Genomic DNA, 20,674 nt, shown 5'->3' with positions numbered 1-20,674 from the left:
GGCCAATAACTGGAACTGGTTTGAGAAGGGAGCAATATGCCGTAGCATTGAGCCATAATATTCCTAAAGCAAAAATCCTGATTGGTTGCATTTCTTTGGTTCTGTCTGTACAGCTTAGAGTAATGGCCGATCAACTATTTAAAGGGGAGTAATGGCAGTTTTGCGCTGTGGGGTTGTTGCGTCACACTATAGCTGAGACGGAAAAGAGCAAGCATTTCAAGAGTTAATGTCCGTTCAGTTGACAGAGTGCGCTTACAACAACCCACCCCGAACCCTTCCCGCTCTGAGTATTTATGGAAAAATGAAGACTGAATTTTCAGCCTCAAACACTTTTTTCCCTTGTCACACACAACCTACATATTTTTCGAGGTTCTCACCCCCATCATGATGTCTCACCCACATCCATAACGAAAAGCAGTAAACAGTATTGTGTTTCACCAACTTAAAAGTATCCTCAGGGATTGTACACTATATTCCCATACGCCAGTGATGCTGTATAGATTCATATTCTCATACAGTACAGCAACTGTACCACTCTCTTCACCTACCGCTTTCATGGCGTCCCAACTAGGCTTTTATCGCTGAACAAGTTACAGTGTTCTAGGTTATTCTATGTTGGAACCTTTCAATCTATTCTTGTCGTGGTGGGAAAGAAGATACATAAGTATAAGTATATAAATAGTATATAAGTACGTTAGTATATGACCAGTGATAGAGGCAGTTGAATATATGTAATTATATGATTCATAATTTCTTGAAAATAAATTTCCCACTTTCTCTCCCATTCCCCAGTTCCGTGTTTTTCCAACTTTACCGCGCCTATGGGCACGGTGTTGTCGCCCGACTACCCGGAAGGCTACGGGAACAATCTCAACTGCGTTTGGCTGATCATCTCCGAGCCCGGGTCGAGGATTCACCTGGCGTTCAACGACTTCGACCTCGAGCCGCCCTACGACTTCCTCACCATCAAGGACGGCGACCAGTCCGGGGCTATGATGCTTGGACGCTACTCGGGGGCGGAGGTTCCTTCCCACTTGACATCCAACAGCAACGTTCTGCAGTTGGAGTTTCAGGCTGATCACTCGATGTCCGGGCGAGGGTTCAACATCACCTACAGCAGTATGTAATGAGGGATTTAATGTTGGGGTTGTTTAAGGAAACTATTTCTTAATATTGCAATGTAGTTAAAGGCTGCATTACAGTACTACAGTACTAGTACTGCACTTCAGTAAAGTAAGGCAAATAAAAGCACCAACTGTCCCCCAAAAATATCGAATTATTGATCTTGATGGAGATATTTGTCAAAAAATGAATTGCACAGCCCAGGTTTGTTTATAACGGTAGCTCTCAGTAGAACCAACCTGCACATCCACAGTCCTTTGCTTCAAACAAACACTTATTGGTTGAACAGGCCACTATATCAGGTAGAATTTAATACGGGCCAAAACACAGCACCAAAACAAAATCCAAACTTTGCAATCTTGCAGATTGTCACAATACTGCCGCAAGTGCTATCTGGTGAACCCAAATGCAGAATACACAGATTCTCAGGAGTAGATGCCAAAGATGAAGAGTTTATTGCAGGGAGACAATGGGGAAAGGAGATTACACAGCGGGCTGGGAAGGTTGAGCAGGCAGGAAGATCCGGACAGGAAGAGCAGGGAGCGAAACAACCCCACCAGACGGACTGGGAGCTGGAGCCCGCACACGTGAACAGGGCAGGTTGGGGGAGTCCTTCTGGAGGTTGACCAGGGGCCAGGGCAGGGGAGTAGCACCGCTCGGGCAGTCGATCCGACCTCGGGCAGAGGAACGGAGCTGCTCCAGAGGACGACCACATAGGCGTCATCTTCCGGAGCAGGACAAAACAGCTGATTTACTCAATGGCAAATCTGGAAAAACCTGAATAAAATGCATGGTTTGCGCCCTTTACTTTTCGTATGACACATGGAGGTGTTTGAGGAGATTTGAAAAATGCCATGGCTTAAAGGCCCCATTGGACAGCATTTAAGCACTGTGAGAAGCTGTAGCAGAATGGTAAGTTTCTCAAATCCATGAGGTTTCGCTTTGAACCGTTAATGATGGGAACCATCCTTTTATTAATGGCCGAGTTAGAAAATAGTAAATCCATCCCATAACCTGAAGCTAAAAAATCTTGATTCATGCTGCGCAGATGTAAGACTTGAGTATATTTCCACAGTAAATCCAGACAGTTTCTATAGGAGCTAAATGCAGTCCCTCAGATGTACAGTAGCCTATGATCATTTCTGCCCCCTTTCACTCGAATGGCTTCATCTTTTTTTCCTGATCTCCCTTGCCCTCCCTCTCCCCCAGAAAGACCCCATCGCTTATTCACCAAAGGCGTCGACAGCCGCCAGTCACGTCTTGTTCTCCCTCACTCTATCTCTCTGTCCTCTTTGATTACAAGCGTTCGGGCACAACGAGTGTCCCGACCCCGGCGTCCCGCTGAATGCCAGGCGCTTCGGGGACAGTTTCCAGCTGGGGAGCTCCATTTCCGTGGTCTGCGAGGAGGGCTTCATTAAGACGCAGGGCGCTGACACCATCACCTGCCACCTGGCGGGGGGCAAGGTCATGTGGAGCGGACTCATACCCAAGTGTGAAGGTAGCGTACCGGAATGACTGAGTTTCTTGTGAAGGGGCTGCAAAACATGTTGAACACAGCATGTGGAGCGTGTGGGAATGGGGGTCTTTGTACGGAACAGCCTTTCTGTGCACTAATTAGGCATCCGCTGAAGCTATCGAATTGGCGTGACTGAAACGAGTCGTCGCACCCGTTGTACCCCGTTTTCCAAATTAAGAATAGAAGCATGGTAATTGTTTTAGGCTAGCGCGTTCATCCATCCGTCAAAATACATCCACGTTTGCAGACGCTGGGTTTTGGGAAAAAAAGAGTCAAGTTTTTTTTTCTCTGGCGGTGAGACAAAACAAAAGTGTTTTAGCAGTGTTTTTGGCAAGCGCGATTTAATCTATATCAGAACTAAGCAAATCCACTTAATCCAGAATTTAAAAATGCCTTTCTGACACGTTGCTTAATTTAAGAGGAAATAGTTGTAGACTAGGAAGTGCAAGACTAAGGTAATGAAGAACTAATCAGCTTCTTCTCTCTGGTCTCAGTGCTGGTCTTGGTCCAGATAATCCATCGTCAAGGTCGACCTGGAGGCCCACATCTATTAATCCAAAGTTAAACCTGTCTCTGACCAGATTTCATTTAAGGCTTCACTTAGATCTAGATTAGCTCTAATTTTCCTTCTGGAAGTCAGATTTTTTAAACCCAGACTAGGGCAAGTCTGAGAATATTTTTAAACCATGACTGAGAACGGCCATATCCGTCAGTCCAAATTAAAAATGTGATTTTGTTTTAAGATTAGACCTAATCTGTGTCTGCAAAATGGCCCCTTGGTCTTTTAATAATAATACTCTAGATTTTCCACTGGTAGAGTTTTAAAGTAATGTCAAATGCACTCATAATTGCAAATAAATGTTGTTTGCAATTCTGACATCTGCCATTTTTGATATGTCATTTATGTTTTGAATTTTTGAACTCCTGCGTCTTCCTCTGTGTTTCCTTCCTTTCTTTTTCTCTCACCTTTCACTTACCTTTTCTTTCACTTTGTGGAATCTTCCTCATATAACATCTTCTGTGCCCCACTTCCCTTCTGCTGCTCAATTATCCTCCAACTCACCCATTTTTTTATTTTCTCTATTCCACCGTCACTTCTCCATCCATCTCTACATATGCTTTTTCCTTTTTTCTTTCACCTTTCTTTCACCTTTCCATCCAACAAATCCATTCCCCATCCTCCGCCCGAATTTCTTCACATCCTTCTCTCAACCTTTACTTCACGCTGGAAACTTTGTTTTTCCTCCCCTATCTCTCTCTCTCGGGCCCCGTCCAGCACCATGCGGGGGCCACTATTCGGGTCCGTCCGGCGTCATCCTGTCCCCCGGGTGGCCGGGTTACTATAAAGACTCCCTGAGCTGCGAGTGGGTCATCGAGACGGAAGCGGGACGTTCCATCAAGATCAGCTTTGACAGGTTGGCACGCCAGCAACTCAGCCGTGGAGGGAGGCGATAAAAGAGTAAAAATAAAAAACTCACAAAGATATACTCCAGATAGAACTAGAGAACGCAGACAGACACTCCCGCGAGGGCCGGGCAGACGTCATCACACATGCAATCACATGCACGCCCACTTACACTGTGTGTGTGTGTGTTGTGTGTGTGTGTGTGTGTGTGTGTGTGTGTGTGTGTGTGTGTGTGTGTGTGTGTGTGTGTGTGTGTGTTCCCACACGGATTAAGCTACCACTGCCTTGGGAGACGGTTAGGAACACTTTGTCAAACGGTGTGAGAAAAAGCAAATCCTCAAGTCATTTTGGATTTCCCTCACTGACTTGATTTGTGTTTCCTATAGGCAAATCGAATAAAAAAAACAACATTTGCAAACATGTCGAGTACTCAAAACAGGGGGGGGAACCCAAAATGGATTTAACAGCAATATGTTGATATTTATAATGATTGCCTTGCTGCTGGAATACACACCGCTGTGCAGAACAAAGAGCTGCTTTGGTTATGAATTATCTTGGAAAAGAGCCCAAACACCCCCCACCCCCCACAGCTAGTTTGAATGTGCTGACATTTTGCCTGTGCAGTCTTTGTAGCTTGCAGTGCTACAGGCCTGGGATTCTATTTTATGTATTTATTTCCGATCTTTGCATCGACAACATTTACATTTTTTTTCTCATAATAAGGAACAGGGTTTTTTTTTTTTCTGGAAGAATACATTTAAACTTATAGGTGACAAAACTCAATTGAGGATGTAGTGTGCTGAGGGGAGGGCCAGGGAGAGCAGATCTGTGCCACCAGGGATTTTTAAAGAGAAACACAGTGATCTTCTCAAAGTAAGTGGAGAAGTTGCCACACAAGCCGGCGCACAGGGTTGTTTTGACGCATCGCCACAGTAGGATTTAACTCAAACCAAATAAGTGCTCAATGTTTTTTTCCCTTTTCCCTAGCTCTGTGTTTAGTCACCCTCTGCCCACATTTGTCAGGTTTCAGACGGAGCTCAGCTACGACTTTCTGGAAGTGCACGACGGGTCGAACCTCCTCTCGCCGCTGATCGGCTCCTTCAATGGGACCCAGGTGCCTCAGTTCCTGTTCAGCAGCAGTAACTTCCTGTATTTGCTCTTCACCACGGACAACAGCCGTTCCAACAGCGGCTTCAAGATTTTTTACGAAGGTATGCACGCTGCCTGTTCAGGTTTGTACACCTGTCTTCAAGAATTGTTCTTATTTTTCTTATTTTATTATTTTCTTGCTATTATTATATCTCATGTTTATTCAGATTAAAAAAAATATAATGCCATTCATTTGTATTTATTTATTTATTTATTTATTTATTCTATTTTATGTTATTTTTAATATTTAAATTGTATGTGTCCCAAAATATAAACAGAAAAAAAAACATCCCATGCCCAGGAAGCCAGTTATGAGCTGGGTTGAAAAGTGCTCTTCTAATATTTAGAGAGGAAAAGAAAAATAAAGTGTTTCTTAATCATTTGTCAAAAGAAGTGCATTCTCACACCTTTATTTGTGATTAGTGTCATAAGCGTACCAATTATATAACTACTGATGATAAATTGAGCCAAGACCGGCCTAATTCATTCAATTTGGATCCTTGACTCGAAAAGGGGTCCAATTTAGAGCACAGGCACAGCGTGTTCAGTGGGAGACCAAGTCATTTGACAGCCAGCCTAATGTGTCGCTGTACTTCTGGTCTGTAAGGGCTTAAAGACGCGACCGGACGTAGTCAGACCAAATGCAGTATTATTATAGATTAATAAGATTAGTCATTAGTCACTCTATCAGGTGTTTTAATTAAGGAGAATCTGAAAAACTGAGGGCGCTGCCTTAAAGTCGTGTCTTGTTGGCCGCAGACTTGCTGCCGGGAGCATTGCCCACGTGGCACTCGAGTGGACAGACTTCTCTGCAATTGACTTTCGTTAAACCTCATTCTCAGCAGGACCAGTTGTATGGAAAGTCGTGGGATGGCCTCCACGTAAAGACAAATAATCAATGACTGTAGGCGATTGAATACACACCTTTCAAAGGATGGCTATACCTCAGATGCATAATGTGCTGTAAAAATCAACACAGAGCCTGAAGGAGATGTGAGATCTTACTTGTTTTCTTTTTATTGTCAACAGAGCCCTAGATTAAATGTGATACTCAAAGGCTATGATTTTACTTGATAATATCCCCATCCCACCGGCTTTCATGCTGAGTTATGACCCCCAAATTCTGCATATTGCCACTAACTTTTCTTTTCCACCAAAATCAGTGCTTGCACTTTGCTGCACTTAGTAGGCAGAAGCGGTAGTTTGAAGGTTAGGGACACATGCTTGAGGAAAAAGACGGGATTAAAGTAGTCAGACTAGCAGGCGAAAATCCTAGACGAGAGAATTTAAGGCGTCTGTAATGTCTGAGCCTAAATACCTCTTGCCTGAGAAAACATCAGGACCACTAATGAAAGAAGAGGGTCCTGCCCGGTCTATAAACTCATTATTAAGATTAAGAGACTTATTAAGAGGCTTTTACATAGGACGTTGTTATTGTACATTGTATAGTTGTTATATCTTATATCTTCTGATAAAAATTATTGGTTGGTATGAAAAATTGACTGTCATTACTTCGGCACAGCAATAGTGTTTAAGGTATTATTATTATATTTTTTAAATTAATATTCTTAATATTACATTCATTGATTATATTTGTATATTACCTTATTATATTGCTACAGCAAAACATAACATGAAATGTCTTCACACAACACTATCTTATTTTAATGACATAGTGACACAGGGAATAATCATATCTTGTCGGTTATATTTATTGGCTGTGGGTCACGTATCACAAATCAAATCGCCACAGCATTTAAACCCACACCTGGAAACCTGTTTCCACCACAGGAATTTCAGAAAGGTCCCGATAAACTCGTAAGGACGGGTTGTAGAGCGCGGGGAATTCGGACGCCACTAAAATCAGTTTCTCCTCCATATTGCATATGTACTTCCTGTCTACTTCACCTCTTGTTTCTTTTGGCCCAGCGGGGATTACGTCATGGCTCGCGCGCTTCACCACGCAAAAGTTCAACCAGTGTAGTGCAGCGTGCACCGGGTCCTCTCTGAAACAGGTGGATGTAAAGTTGGAAAAGAAGGACAAGCTTAAGAGAAGTCGAATGACACAGTCAAATGCTTGTTAGTCTGTTGGTTGCATTTCTTTGGGAGTTTGATTTGAGTTTAGTATCTGGCTGCCAAAACCGGTTGGGAGCGATTCATTTTTGCGCACAAAGAAAAGGACTCCGAGAAGGCGCATTATGTGAACGTTTCCTCTGGTTTTTGGTGGTTTCGTAGTCATGTGTCGACGTCTTGTGAAATTTTACCCGAGGCGTCACAGGGTGAGATTGTAAGACGATGGAGGAACATGGGGGGTCCTCACTTACAGCGGGTGGAGTAACATGAAAAAAAAAGTACAAAAAAACTATCAAATCAGGTCTCCTCAATTGGATGTCGAAAAATAAGCAATATCCACAAAGTCTCAAGTCTACCTCATCAATTATTTGGAAAGTGGTTTCACAAGAGCCCAGGGAGGCTCTTGTGAAACCCTGGCTCTTATACTTCTGCGGACATGGTGGCCAGCACCTCCTGAAATATTGCAGAAGCATAATTGGACACAAGAGAGTGGAGATGGGATTCAAGGTTCAAATAAGTCAGTTAAAAGACAGAATATCTGGAGTTTAAAGATATGGATGCAAGTTACTGTAGGAGTTGTTTTTATAAAAAAAAGAAACACCTGAACAGGTTAGCTAAAATGATACTCTGCTGTCTGTATGTGATTAGCAATGAAATAATCACTGATAGAGAATCATATACGTAAATTAACTTTAATTCCATCATGGCAGCATTTGAGGATGTCAACAAACACATTATTCAAAGACCACTCGCACATTGCACCAAAAATGCCTTTCTTATTAAATTAATGTTATGCAATGGACTACATGGTGTTAAATGTACTCAAGTATAACTCCAAGTTGTTGTTGTTGCAGTGTTGGCTACTATTTATCTTGGCTCTTAAAGCTCTTGAAGCACTAGGCATACTAGTTATAAAACCATTTCAAATCAATTTTCTGTCTTTGTTTATTTAGTAAGCAGCCATATAATAACCGGGATGATGTGCAGTCAGCCAGTCATTCATAGTACTGAGGGTTATTTTGCTGTACTGACCGGCTGGCTGAACATTATCCCTTACCTAATATATGCACGCGTCAATAAAATACTGTAATAAAAATGCTGCAATGTCTTGTAGATATATTTTTTTCTTCAGCAATGAAACACCAATGCAGTACATGACATAACAGCTTGGTCTCCATGGTCACCACAAGATCATGCATCATGCAGCTTACCCATTTATTTATTGGGGAGGGTGGAGCGGACCCAACTGTGTCCCACTGGTGTTTTTGGACCGGCACTAATACCACTACCACTCAGATGTGATCCATAAAGGTCGGTTATTAGATCTGTATTATTGACTGAAAGTAGACCACTTATTCCTCCGCTCATTACAGTGTGATCTCCGGTGCATCTCTCTTTTGTTGACTTGGCTATTGGAAAGCAATAACTGTAAGATCATATTAGGCTCTTCCATGGCATTTTAGACCACATTATCTTATTGCCCAAATGCTTAGGGATGCTTCCCAGCGCAGTTTGTTTGGAAATTGGTCTTACAAATTGGTGGGGTTATGAGCTGTTATGAATAAAGCGGGGATGGAGAAAACACAGTCCCGTTTTGGTTTCATTGAAAAAGACTGTTGTTGTGATTGATGGGTATTTTTTTGTTTTGTTTTGTTTTCATATTTTCCTTTTTGGATGAATAGAATGAATGTTTTGTTCGAGAGGTCTTTCCAGCAGTAATTACCAACATTTTCAAAGGCAATACATGAAAACGCTTCTTAGCTTACCTTGCGAGGTCTCGCTCAGCAAATGTGGAATCTACGTGAGCCAGTCTATGTGAAACCCAGTTGTGCTGAGCTCACAAGCTGCCGATATGAGAGTGACAGTCCACAACAGACAAGGTAGTGTTTGCTGACATGTCCAAAGCCGTTGACTAGGTCAATCACATAAAACTACTGCCACAACGCCAGGTGGAAATTGGCTTGGATCCAGTGCTGCCGTTTTTGACAGCAACGCCGCAGGAAGAATCAAATGGTACCTCGAAGTAGCTGGACAGCTTTTGGATATGGATTAAACCCGGCAGCATCTGGTTTGGCAGTTTCCCTTTTTTTTCCCCCAGCATTCACGTTTCCTCAAAAGACAGTTGACTGGGACTCATCGCCAGGAGGGAACTGAATTCATGACTTTACTTTTTAAATGGTAATAAATCCAGTGTAATTGAAAAGTAATCCTCAAAGAACCACCTATTTCGCCAAAAATACTGGCCTGCAGGCAAACTGATTAGCTACACTCACTTTTCTTTATTTCAAATCCACACGTGTCCTGATTGGTGCCATTTGAAATTAATTTGTGCAGCCAATAGAGCCGGTAAGCGAGGTTTAATTTTCTGTTTTTGAATTTTGGAAAAACAAAAGGAAAGGCAGCAATACAACAGTGTGTGCAACAGTATGATTAAGTGGGAACGCCAACTGGACCTGCTATGCGTCATTGTGCACAAGTAGAATGATTTTCCACATGCCCCTATAAGGCAACACCAGCTGAAGCTCGTCCGACTGCATTGCTCATAAGATGAATGTTCTCTCCACCTGGCAAAAGCGACAGAAATGTTTTTTCTGCTTTTGGATTTTCTGTTATTAACATGTTGCTTTCTCTCTTGAGGAGTGTTGACGTTAGACAAATACAAATCTCTCGTTTACGGTTGTAGTTAGGCGCGAGGTCTCCAAGAGGTGGGAAGAGGTGTATGTGTATTGTGATGTACTTTGTTGATTTTCAATAGAAAACAATTGACAAAAATAGTGTCGATTTGCTCAGTTGTTAACATCTTATACCCGTAGTCAACTGGGATAGGCACCAGCCCTCCACTCCCACTCCCAAAATGGACAATAAGAGAATTTATTCTCTTGAATTCTCGAGCAATACTTCAATCGGTGTGGAATAAAGTATTGCAAGTGTGTGATCATTGACACAAGTGCTTTATGCAGCTCTGGGTTCGTTCATCCTTGCTGTGGGGGAGTTTTCGATATAAAGTTCTGGCATATGTGCCCTGTTTCATTGAGGTTTCATATGGGATGTCACATAAACCTCATGCACCATGCACTCATGCACCATAACTGTTTCGGCCCGTTGCTGTTATACGTTAACGCCACGCCATATTGGAAAGGGGAAGACTGGCCTGTAAACAAATACAAGTCAACGGGGGAGCTGCGGTTTATCTGGATAAAAAGCACTATAAAGTTTACATTTGGAGTAGAAATAAAGTAAAAAAAAAAAAGAAAAAACAGCCTTGGTATCAGAATCACTATTGGTATCTGTACATATGTTTTGCAATGGGATCAGAACTGATAAAAAGTGGATCAGTCCATCTCTAATATATATATATATATATATAATTTTACATATTTAACACTTAGAAATGTTGAATACACAATATGACAAAACATCTATGGAAAGGATTAATGACCAAAAAACTTACAGGGATGTTTTGACTAAACACAGACATCAAGGCACTTACCAGCTCTATTACGTCAGCGTTTAGTAAATCGAACAAACCCCCAACCGATCCCCATAACGAACCATCTGACACAACACAGGCAGAAACTGTAGAAACAGTCAATGATGCGGAAAATGATGCAATAACAAAAAACACTGCCCGCAGTGACAATATTTAACGACATGCAGTCAAGATTCACCTTAACCTCCGTCCATGTTTTCTAAAAGGACGCTGCTTGCCTACGCGATCTGACAACTGAAGGGGATCAGTTTGTAATGACAGCATTTTAGAAATGATTGCAGAGTGAAATGAAGTGCACGTAGTTAATCAAATCGGTTTGCCAGCCGGTCAGTGTGCATCTGCTGTGTCATGTTCGTACCGCTTTCCTGCCAATTTAACTGTATTTCAAAGCATAATTCCCAGACGCTTTTGTTTTTACCACTTACACGTTGGCTGCAAAATATCTCCATGCTGCACATTAGTCCGTTTTGGCGCGTTTGTGGCTCAAGATGACCATTAATTTGTCCTGCTGCTCAGAAAATGAGAAGCAGTCCGACTTGGAGCTTACAACATCAAATGCTTTACAGATAATGGTTTACATAGGCCTACCGGTTGTCAGTCCATGCCCTGAAACTGCCGTACCGCAAAGTCAGGAGGTTTATTTTAAACCCTCTGCATCATTTGGCAAACAAATTGCACGCTTTTTGGAACATGAGACTAAAATAAAGAGGAAATACCCTTTTTATGATGACGATATAGTCAGGGAAATCCTGGAGCAGCTTGCCGTTGCATTACCGCCTTGAATGGGAGTGGAGGCTGCGCTGGAGCACTGGCCTCACGGAGCCAAAGCAGGAGATTAACATAAATCATTGCTGCTCACCCGAATTGGTGGACGGACTCATTGGCAGAAAGGCGACAAGGAAGCGTTTTGCCCGGGTCGTACTCTCAATTCTGCCTTGAAGTATTCTGCCGATAACAATATTTCCCTCTACTTTCCTCCTCTTACTGCGAGGAGGATTCCGTGTGACTCTCTCATGGGTTAATATGCTTTATTTGATAGAGGAGTAACGAAAAGATGTATGTTTTTAAATACACAAAAAGCAGACCGCTCTAAGGCTGCCGAGAATTCATCCTGTCACACATCATGGGAGTCCGACTGCTTCTCTAAACAATTGAATGTCTCTAATTATAAAACTCACATCTGCGCCATTGTCTCAAGTGCCATGTCATTTTTTTCCTCTCCCACTTTCTGCGTATGCGGCGGTTGGAAATCAGTCGAAGGGGAAAGTCAAACTAAATCTCCTGCTTCCGGAGAATTTCAGCCCCCTTACTTTTCGACAAATATTGTATGACAAAAAATATCCTGCATGGTCAACATTTATGATTTATTTTTAATAAGCAAGGATTGACCTTTGCGATTGTTTTGAAATAGTTGAACACGAACATACAGTGTTATCATACTTCACGGATATAGTTTGCATATTTACATTAATGAATGTAAAAGGTTAAAAGGCTCCTTTCCCCTTTATTAACTTACCATTATATTGCTACATTTGTTGATATATTATTTACACAATTATTTTTATCAGCATAACCATGACTTCATGGTCACTGTGGGCTGTCTGTATTATGTTCTAATGGTAGTTATCAAAACTGTGCAGTTTAACAAGGTTACTGTATATTAAGTACAAGTACATTGTAAGTATTAAGTATATTTTAATAATAATACTTTTATATATAATATACTTTAATATATAATAATAATAATAATATATTTTAGCACTCTGAGCCCATTTTCCATCCTCACAGTTGTATGGTTTTATTTTTATATTCCAAGGCAAAAGCCATTCAATGGGCAAGAAGCACTTGGTAGAAGCACTTTGTATGGATTTTTTTATGCAGATTTTTCCTTTATTTATTTTGTAGTGGTGACGTTGGACACCTACTCCTGCATGGACCCCGGTATCCCGGTGAACGGGGTACGGCTCGGCCGGGACCTGTCCATCAGCGCCACGGTGTCCTTTCAGTGTGACCCCGGCTACAGGCTGAGCCATGAAGAGCCGCTGGTCTGCGAGGGGAACCACTTCTGGAGCCACTCGCTGCCCACCTGCGATGGTGTGTACAGGAGCACTTGACCTGTTCCTGGTTTAAAAAAAACCAAACAAAAAAACAAAGAAAAGACAAAAAAAAACATCATCAAACAGGCCCTGGCACATTAATCCACACACTTCTTGTTCCTCATCCCTCGCACATTACAACTTTCCTCGACGACAACAGTCTTGATGTAGATAAATGTTAATCAAAGAATTTGCCTAATTAGTTGGAGTTCATTCAGGCTCAGGTGAGGTTAAGACTTTCGTAGATATTGTCAAAGGTAATTGAAGCTTTGAAACAGCCAATTCCATGGACTCTAGATGAGCTAGATGAGTCCAACGTTTATCTCTAAATGTAAAAAGAAAGGAAGAAATAAGCTTGCTCTAGAACCAAGTTGCCCTACTTGGCAAGAGCTTGCGGTGCATGTTGGCCAATCCGACAGCAGGTGAGTTTGTGGACATCAACTCATCCTAGTCTTTTGTAATCTAGCAAATAAATGACTGTCTCTGTCCTTCCCCAAAAATTTACCATATTTCACTTCCAACAGGAACGACTTCAAGAGAATCAATCCCCAGATCCCCACACTCAGAACTATTACTGTTTATTCAAAAGTGTAAAAAAAAAATGTTTTTAACGTTTTTTAACATAATGTCCCTCGGTCACGCGCTGTTTAGGAGCAGTACAAACAGGGGTGTGTGAAGGCTGAAAGCGCTGGGACGCGCACAAGCATATAACTCGGCGTTGTGCGCCTCAGCCTGCTCCCGGCGGTTGGTTTCGGCGTGGATCTTGGAGCGACTCGTGCCTAGGTGTACAGCAGACAGACACCAAATGCCTTGGCCCTCTGCCCAGGCGGCACCCTGAAGTAGTTCCTCCGCCAAGTGTGCTCATCCACTTTTAATGACTTTATGTAATTTTGGCTCATCAATAAAACATTTGATATAATTTTGTTGGTGGGTAAGGATTCAGGAGGCCTTGATGTGTTGTGCTAGCTTTAGGGCCCTTGGGTAGAAGGGTAGAAGAAGGAGGTGTGTGTGTGTGTGTGTGGTAGGGGGGGGGGGGGGGGGGGGATACAGCTGCCAAGCCTCTGGCATCACGCTGATCTTCCTCAACATTCGTTATTTTGAAAATGTGTACTTGTAAAAAGAGTTGTTCTTCTAATATTTGTCAACGGGTGGTTTTTTGGGGGTTGGGGAACGAACCATCCAATTGGCTCATAATCTCTTGCCACCCTCAGGGCAATGTGTGCCCAAAATGGAGTCCCATTTTATGAATGCTTTATTTACAAACCCGAGCCCTTTATGTGAGATGACCTTCTTGGCGAAACACAATGATGGTATTAAAAAATGGTTGGTGGGTTTGAACAATACCCAATTAGACAAGTTAACCTTCAGGCGGATCTGGCATTAACCCTCTGACGCCGCCCCCCCCCCACACCCCAGACAGCCAATGAGGATGGAGCTTTATCTCATTAACTTCCTGTGATGAGATAAGGAGCTCCCTGACAGTCAATTATATGTCAACAGTCAACACACTGAAGTGTAATTTCAATAAAGGACAGTATTTGCATTTTTACCTTGGCCAACCTTCGACATTATTATTACCTTCCTAACCACAGTAAGAAGCACGTGTGATAAATATGAGGGGGAAACATGTTTTTAGTTATTTTAAACAATATTTAGAGGTGTTTCATTTCATCACTTCAATTATGTCAGTCGGTTATTTTGCGTGAGCGACAAGGCCTTTATTGTTCGGTCTTCCTCTCTTACTATCGTTTGAGCTCGTATTCATTTTTGGTCATAAGCGGTGAGCACTGTATATCATCATTCTCACACGCCACAATATTACAGAACGGGTTCTAAATCTGTTTGTCGTGCTCTCCACTTAGCGTCGTGCGGCGGTGACATCCGAGGGCCCGGCGGGATCATCCTGTCACCCGGCTTCCCCGAGCTGTACCCCAGCTCCCTTAACTGTACCTGGACAGTAGAGGTCAGCCACGGAAAAGGTAGGGATGGAGAGGAAGCGGCTCATGTATTCACCTTTTGCCGTTGCTAAGATATTACAGGCTCAACGGAGGAATGGTTGATTGTAATTGATAGCTCTGCTATTTAATTGCTCATTTTAATAGTTATCTAATATCAGCAGTTTAATTAGAGTTAACAGTACAGTTAATGACGTAGGATTTTCATTCATCTCTTTGTTGCATAGTTTGACTGAAGCATTTAGCTTTCCATTTTCCCATTTATTAAATCATTTTGTGTCAAACGAAACCTTAGTTTGTCTGTTCGGCCGTCATTCATGAAAGAGCTTCTTCTCGCTCCTCAAAAGGCGTCCAGTTCACCTTCCACTCCTTCCACCTGGAGGACCACCACGACTACCTGCTGATCACGGAGAACGGCAGCTTTGCCCAGCCGCTGGCCCGGCTCACCGGGTCTGAGCGGCCGACGACGGTCAACGCCGGCCTCTACGGCAACTTCAAGGCTCAGCTGCGCTTCATCTCCGACTTCTCCATATCGCTGCAGGGTTTCAACATTTCTTTCTCAGGTGGGAATGAGCAAAGGGGGTTGAGGTGGTGGTGTGGGGGAGATGGATCAAAGGAGGAGGAGGTTGGAGATGGTAAAAGCAAGGATAGGGAAAACAAAGTGTGTGTGTGTGCGTGTGTGTCAGACAGGGAGCCCGAGATACAAAGATAAAATGAGGGCGGGGGTTGTTGGGTTCGATCAAGAGATCAGAAGACGAAGCCCCTCTAAAGCACGTCTAAAGTAACATGTAAGGGGCGATTTGTCAGCGGAGGAGCGAGCTTAAGGTAGGCAGCACCTCGGGGGCCATGCTGATCCAAGGAGGATAATTAAGAGCCAAAGAGGTCAACAAGGTAGATGCTGTCTGTTACACAGGATGAGCATCAAAGCATGCATTAAAGGTGGATATCCCTAGGACTTAAGAGGGGAGGCCGGGGAGGGAGACACAGGCAACATCAACAAGGGAGATGAGACAGATGGCGATAGTGGTGGACAGAGAGAGCGCATATGAGAGAGGGAAGGAGAGAGAGAGAGAGAGCTACAAGAAAGAAGGTTAATGTTGGAGGGAAAAAAAACCCAATTTAGAAGTGTGAGAATCTGCTTCCTGTGCAGTCTGGCTAAATGTTTGCCTCCTGTTCAATGAAGCAAAGCATAACTTGCGCAGCCATGAATATTCATGATGATCTATCTGACGGAGAGGGCTGTCTAAGTGTCCTTGTGTGCTCTGCAATTAGCGTCTATAGATTGGACCGATTACCATTAGCATTTTTAACCTTCATGAGCCGTGATGAAATTTGGTCACATCCCCAAAGTGCCAGCATTTTGTTAGGCTGTTTTTGTCACTCATATTAGAGTTGAATCAGACCTTAGTTTCCCTTCTCGATATTTTAATTACATCAACAAGCACTCATTTTGTTGTTATATCGCAATAAGAAGGAATGCGATGCAATATCATATATGATTTAGCAGCTCTTCAGTCCAAGTGACTCTGTGTGTTTGTCTTGTGTATTTCCAGAGTACGATCTGGAGCCTTGTGAGGACCCTGGGACCCCACAGTTTGGCTGGCACACGGGCGCCAGGTTTGGAATTGGTGACTCGCTAGCATTCTTCTGCAACACAGGCTACCGACTGCAAGGGGCTAAGGAGATTGTGTGCTTGGGAGGTGGCCGGCGCATGTGGAGCGCCCCTCTTCCAAGGTGTGTGGGTACGTGGTCAGCAGCTTTTTATACCGTTTTCCTTTGGTCTTTGTATGATATGTTGCAGGATTCACACAGTCAATAAGTCTTGAGTTTCTCTGACGCCTTAGTTTATGTCTGATCTTTGTTCAGACGAAGGTATGTGCTGATGTGCATGTTATGTGCATGTTATCAATGTCAAACATTAGACATTTTGACTGTAATAGTTAAGCCAGCATGAGAACGGATTGATTACTCTTACCAGGAAGTGTGAGTTTGACTTACAGTACGGTAGAATGTGGGAGTACAGAGTTCAGTAGTCCGTTGACTCTCAAGCCATGTCTCTGTATTAGCTGGCCAATTCTGTAGGCCTTATTGTTCAATGACTTTAGGATCAGGGGACATTATTTCTCACTTATGTTTCTCACACTTAAGATGCTTTGTTGCAACCCTGCTGAGGAGATCTCAATGTTTTCACTTAAAAGGACATTCTACTCTTTTGGGGAAATTCGCTTTCTGTCCATCTTACCCAGATTCAGGCGAATTTGACGGAGGTGATTGATGGTTATGTGTCAAAAATAGTTTCTAATATAACAGAACTTAAAACAACCAAGATGTGTTGTTTTTTATGCTTTTATGTTTTTCTTCAGCAAGATGTATCGCTCAGATGCTGGAAGGTGCATTTCTTCAGAAACTTGATTTCATTACACACTCCAAAAATCATCCCATGGCCTCACGGCGCCTGATGTGTATTGTACAGTGCTACTAGACCCCATGAAGAAAGGCCATATTATACATGCACTCGCTCCCGGTCCAACCACATGCCTTTGGTGATGTGGTGAAAATGTGTTACTGAATTATCATGAATATTACAAGACAATAGGGATTGTAGGCAAATGGCAAAATGATTTCAAAACTTGCAAAGGCTCGTGGGTAGTTAATTAGTTTGAGAGTATGCATGCTCAATGTTTCAGGGGAAAATTGGAGATGTGCCGCGTCTGGCATTAAAAATGCAGGCAAAAGCACAGTGCGAATCATCTAAATGTCCCTTTTATTTTAAGTGCATACATAATTTGCCTGTGACTTTGTGGTTTAACAACAGCACACTTAGGAGAGAGATCCTTCCCAGCATTGTGCCATAAAACAGAAAAGCCTCAAGGCTGAATCTTCAAAATAAAACCTGTAATGATTTTACGCGGAGGGGATAATCTTGTGCTCAGTGTGTTTTGCGATGCATCAGTGCCAGTTGATAATGATTATTATGATACTAAAGCAATAAAAGGAAGTAACACTTGGATGAATACATAATTCTTATCAACCAAATAAGCAATTTAAATTACCTTTATCACTTTAGTTCCATTATGATGCTCCACTAATAGAAAGTCTATTCGTTTTACCCCCCCACCCCCACCCTCCCGCGATTGCAGATTTTGATGTGCTTGCTCTTGTTCTTGTGTTGTGTGTTTGATTGTCTCTCTTTTTTTTTTTCTTTTTTTTTAAATCGCAGCCGAATGCGGATCAGCTGTGTCCAACAACGTGGGAGTCCTCCTGTCACCCAACTACCCGATGAGTTACGACAACAGCCACGAGTGCGTTTACAGCATCCAGGTCCAAACGGGAAAGGGCATTAACATCACCGGCAGCACCTTCAACCTGGCTCAGGGCGACATCCTCAAGGTAAAAAAAACGTATACAGGAACACATAAATGTGGACCTTTTGGCAAATTCTTTATGTTTGACTCGCATCACAATCTTCAAATTAGAGAGAGAGCGAGGCCACAGGCCATGACAATTAACGTGGGAGAGAATGGAAGAGAAATGGAGGGAATTTTGTTTGCCGTTTCACATGCGGCCCAGCAGCTGGATTACAGAACCGCACCACAGGGAAGACAAGGCAAATGTCAAATGTAATACACCACTTTCTATGGGCGGCTGTTGAGCCCTCTTGGTGGGTGCTGTGGATGTAATACAAATGTGTCTCGTCCACAGTCCCACAACTGGAGCAAATATCCCCTTAACAAATGAAACCATTATTTGCATGTGACTAATTGAGTTATATTGAAAGTCTCAGAGGCTGAGAAAATCCCTTTCGTCAGTTGGACTTACAGAAGTTAGTGTGTGTCTGGAGTGTCGACGAGTCCTGCTTTGGGCACTCGGGCACTTGAAGTAGTCTCCGAAACCCGGACTTTTGCTACCCTTTGACTTGTTTATTTTTCCACATCAATTGAAAGTGAAGAATCAGAGTTTCAAAACAAGGTGTCACTTGTGCAAATCAAACAACAATTTTTAAAAATATGGCTCGTTAATGATGAGAGTGCGGCAATCTGTAGAGTACAATTACACTCCAAGACGGAAGAGAACTAAAAAGAAGGATTTGCGTTCTTTGCAGCATGAAGTTCACCCACAGCGTTTCATATTCGTAGGGTAATAGAGAAGTGTAAAAGAGAAATCCAGTGAAGAATTAGCAAGGTATGACTGGATTATTTCAGTAAACGCTTCGTCCGACTAAACGTCCGATTGAAGTCAATTAGGGCATTTGTAAGGACAGACGAAACCCATAACCCTCTCATTTCTGGCGTGATTTATGCCTTAACTTATTATTTTTATTGACCCCTTTAGTAAACCATGTATCCCATAGTGTATTTGAGTATTCTACAGTTCAATCTACTTTACTTTTAAACATTCAAAGGGGTGTTCGGGTCTTGGAAGAGTACATGGGGTAAGATAGTAAAAGTCGACTTCAGCAAGTCACATCATACATATGATATCCAATCAAATAATAGAGATAGTGCCTAATTTGAACATAATTGTTACGGGAACCAATATTCATGTGAATACTCAATCAAAGCCTGATCAGTTATTCATACTTTTTTTGAAGTAAAAGCTCTAAATATGAAGATTATAAATTGTTCTGATTGTAGGTGGCTTTGGACAAAAGCTTCTGCTAAATGATGTAACGTACTGTATGGTGTCCGTCTCTGAACAGGTGTATGACGGCAAGGACAGCGCGGCGCCATTACTCGGCACCTACACGGGGACCTCTATGCAAGACCTGTCCCTCACCAGTACCTCCAACCAGCTATGGCTGGAGTTCTACTCAGACCAGGAGGCGACCGCCGCCGGCTTCAGGCTCGCCTATTACAGTACGCAACATTTACTGTAGTGTCCTTCTCTTTTGTGTCCTCTTTTGTCGGTTTTTCCCGCTCTCTCTCTATCTCCATCTCCATCTCCATCCCTATCACTGCTTATTGTTTTTATTCCTGTGCCATATTGAAATTCCGGTCAAATCCTGCCCTCGCCCTGGCTTGTTTAAACAAATGGATTATAGTGGTTTAGTTTGCAGAGATTGAAGTCGGTGTGTATCTCTCCAAGTGATTCTGGTGTATGAATATAAAAGAAACCAAGTGTGTGAGTGCATTAAAAGTTTGTGTCCTGCACTAAGTGGCCGTCTGATAGATGCCTTTGTTTGTTCCCTAATTGATCTGCTCATGGTCTATTGTGTGGTCGTAAGCTACTGTGGGCCAAGAAAAAAAGAATTGGCTTCATGGAAGTGCATTCCACGGTCCATTTTAAGGTGTTTTTTTTGGTTTTTTTTTAATGCATGTGATTGTGTTTTATTCATCTATTCACCAGCTTTTTTCTTTTGTGTGTGTGTGTGTGTGTGTGTGTGTGTGTGTGTGTGTGTGTTTGGCTCGCCCTGGCTTTCTGAAGTCGTGCATTAGCTTAGTTCATGATAAAGGGTTACTCAAAAGCGTTGTTTTGAGTAGGATGATTGCTATTTCCCAGTTACTTCATGGATAATCTCTAAAAATGAGTTTAGGTCTCTTCATGGGGTCTAGGTCTCAAAGGTCTATGTTCCTGTTACAAAGAGATGCATCCGTTGAAGGACATTTTCTCATCCGATTCCACATCCATTGGGTGACTCTGAATTACTAACAGCGCAGGTACGTTGAGGGCCTGCATCAGTAAATGGTCGAGTCCTTTTCAACAACATAATGAAGCGCCATCGGCGACAGTGTGCGGGCAGTCAGTATAATTACAAGCTGTCTTTGAAGTGATAGTGCATACATGTAATTAAGTATTGCATAATTACATTTCCTCTCTTTTCAAGTCGAACAGAGAGATGGCAACTAGCACAAATTACGAGGCCAAAAT

The 20,674-nt window shown here is 42.6% G+C and overlaps 1 protein-coding gene across 1 annotated transcript in view; it reads left to right on the top strand.

The window, feature by feature from the left end:
- LOC307234379 (CUB and sushi domain-containing protein 3-like) overlaps nt 1-20,674 on the top strand; it is a gene marked incomplete at both ends in the record, with an annotated part of 277,445 nt that overhangs the window by 110,870 nt on the left and 145,901 nt on the right. Inside the window, 10 exons of the mRNA XM_080006075.1 lie at nt 793-1,119; nt 2,426-2,620; nt 3,915-4,053; nt 5,067-5,254; nt 12,661-12,849; nt 14,714-14,830; nt 15,154-15,369; nt 16,360-16,548; nt 18,027-18,196; nt 19,506-19,662. Of these exons, the coding sequence (XP_079862201.1) occupies nt 793-1,119; nt 2,426-2,620; nt 3,915-4,053; nt 5,067-5,254; nt 12,661-12,849; nt 14,714-14,830; nt 15,154-15,369; nt 16,360-16,548; nt 18,027-18,196; nt 19,506-19,662 (1,887 nt within the window). The remainder of the gene's footprint in view (nt 1-792; nt 1,120-2,425; nt 2,621-3,914; nt 4,054-5,066; nt 5,255-12,660; nt 12,850-14,713; nt 14,831-15,153; nt 15,370-16,359; nt 16,549-18,026; nt 18,197-19,505; nt 19,663-20,674) is intronic.

This window comes from Zeus faber (genome assembly GCF_960531495.2).
Source record: "Zeus faber genome assembly, chromosome: 8".
Taxonomy (NCBI): domain Eukaryota; kingdom Metazoa; phylum Chordata; class Actinopteri; order Zeiformes; family Zeidae; genus Zeus; species Zeus faber.
The sequence above is the reverse complement of the archived record's forward strand: the minus strand, read 5'-3'. Positions and strand labels throughout refer to the sequence as shown.